This window comes from Cyprinodon variegatus, unplaced genomic scaffold (genome assembly GCF_000732505.1).
Source record: "Cyprinodon variegatus isolate N-32 unplaced genomic scaffold, C_variegatus-1.0 Scaffold900, whole genome shotgun sequence".
Lineage (NCBI taxonomy): Eukaryota > Metazoa > Chordata > Actinopteri > Cyprinodontiformes > Cyprinodontidae > Cyprinodon > Cyprinodon variegatus.
Window position 1 is genome coordinate 20,586 of NW_015151353.1, and position 1,842 is coordinate 22,427.

The 1,842-nt window shown below is 37.9% G+C and overlaps 1 protein-coding gene across 1 annotated transcript in view; it reads left to right on the top strand.

The window, feature by feature from the left end:
- Window positions 1-1,842, top strand: part of LOC107099723 (transmembrane protein 132C-like) — a 39,904-nt gene that overhangs the window by 13,130 nt on the left and 24,932 nt on the right. The window contains exon 2 of the mRNA XM_015397964.1: window positions 519-727. Coding sequence (XP_015253450.1) covers window positions 561-727 — 167 coding nt within the window. The 5' untranslated portion in view covers window positions 519-560. The remainder of the gene's footprint in view (window positions 1-518; window positions 728-1,842) is intronic.

Below are 1,842 nucleotides of genomic sequence, written 5' to 3' on the forward strand. Positions count from 1 at the left end.
GCTCCCCAAGAGGAAAGTAATTTTCCTCTGGGATTATTAAGGAAAAAAAAAAAAAAAAAAAAAAGAATATCTTAGGAAATCTTTGTGAAAGCAGATAAATGAAGGCAACATCCTCTTACTGTCACAGACCCCTTGCCAATCCCTGTGCTGGACCACAGTGTGGATGTGTCCTTAGGAACTAAAAGTATCAGACTAGCAGACCCTGTCCAGTTTTCCTCAGGTTCAAAGAAATGATTGCTGCCCTTCTTCCACTTTTCCAGAATGTCAGCTTCACACTGTGAAGGACCTTTCATCTTGTTCAAAGTTGTTAGTGGAATACCGCTGTACATCAGGGCAGAGCTCAGAAGAGAAAACCCTTTAATAAACTTATAGGGCAGAGATTGTGTGCAGCGTGCACATTCTGTGTCCGACTGCTCTGTGTTTCTGTGTAATTCAGTGTGTAGTTATCCGGTGAAGCTGTCAATTGAGCTCCACAGTAAATGCACCCTTACCTAATCCCTCCCTCTCCTCCTGTGCAGGTGTCTGACAGGTGTGACTATGTTTTTGTGAACGGCAAGGAGATGAAGGGCAAGATGAAGATGATGGTGAATTTCACTTACGGATACCTCAGCGCTCAGCTGGAGCTCTGTGTGTGGATCCCTCGTCTCCCCCTCCAGATTGAGGTGTCAGATACGGAGCTGAGCCAGATCAAAGGGTGGAAGGTGCCCATCGCAGGCACAGGTCAAAGGTAAGACAGCACATCAACCTGTCTGCTGGATCCACCGCTGTATCTATGAGCTCAATCCTGAAAAGCATCTGAAAAGGATAAACCTACACTCTATTCATCTTGTGTTGCCTAGATTTCATCATTTTGATTTACAAAAATTACATAGAAATGAGTTTTACAGTTGATATAATAATAGGACAAATTGGTCATGCAGGTATAAACACATATCTGTGTTAATCACTGAAACATGATTAAAACCATAGACTTCATGCAGACTCATTTTAAATGACCTGTAATCAAACCATATGAATTACATTTTTTTTAAAGGATAGACCTGTTACTAAATACCTTTTTTAGATTAATTGATTAATCTAAATAACTAATTTTATCCACACAAAATTGTCTATTTTATTACATACGTTTTTATTACTACATACATTAGAACAGTGCAGTTAATTGTATTTGCAAAATAAAACAGTAGACGTCTCAATGTAGCTGTTTAGGTGGCAGTTATGCGCTTAATGTGATTTTTCCTACACAAAGAAAAGAGGAGTGAGTTGCAAATAGCACGCAGACAAATGCATATAAGTAGAAGAGAGCACTTTTTCAAACTTTTTTCACAGTCCTGCACCAATAGATGCTTGTAAAGCAAGCTTTCAGGGTCATGACAAAAATGTAAACACTGGACTGAAACATCTACATGCATGTGGTTTGTTCAAAGGAAAATCGAACATAAAATCGCTGTTCTGGTTGAAAATATTCGCATTTTTTATTTTTGGCATAATTATTCAGTCCACATACTGTATTGTAAAACATGCATGACACACAATCTATGCAAAATTGTATACTTATATACTTAAGTGCCTTACTGTATTACTGCATTTTCAGATTTTTTGTATGTTTTATAATGAAGAAAATTATAATTAATTTTCAATTTCCATTATATGAAAGTTCTTTAATTTGTTGCCAGTCCCTAAACAAACCAGGGTTTAAGCTGCTATCAGCAGTTCTCCCTGGTGACCTCACATGCACAGCTAAGCCAGTTGCAAAAGTTAGATGCAGTAACCCCTTTCAGAATCAGAATCAGAATCGGGTTTATTGCCATTGTTAGTGAAGGAGTTCACAACTAGGAATTT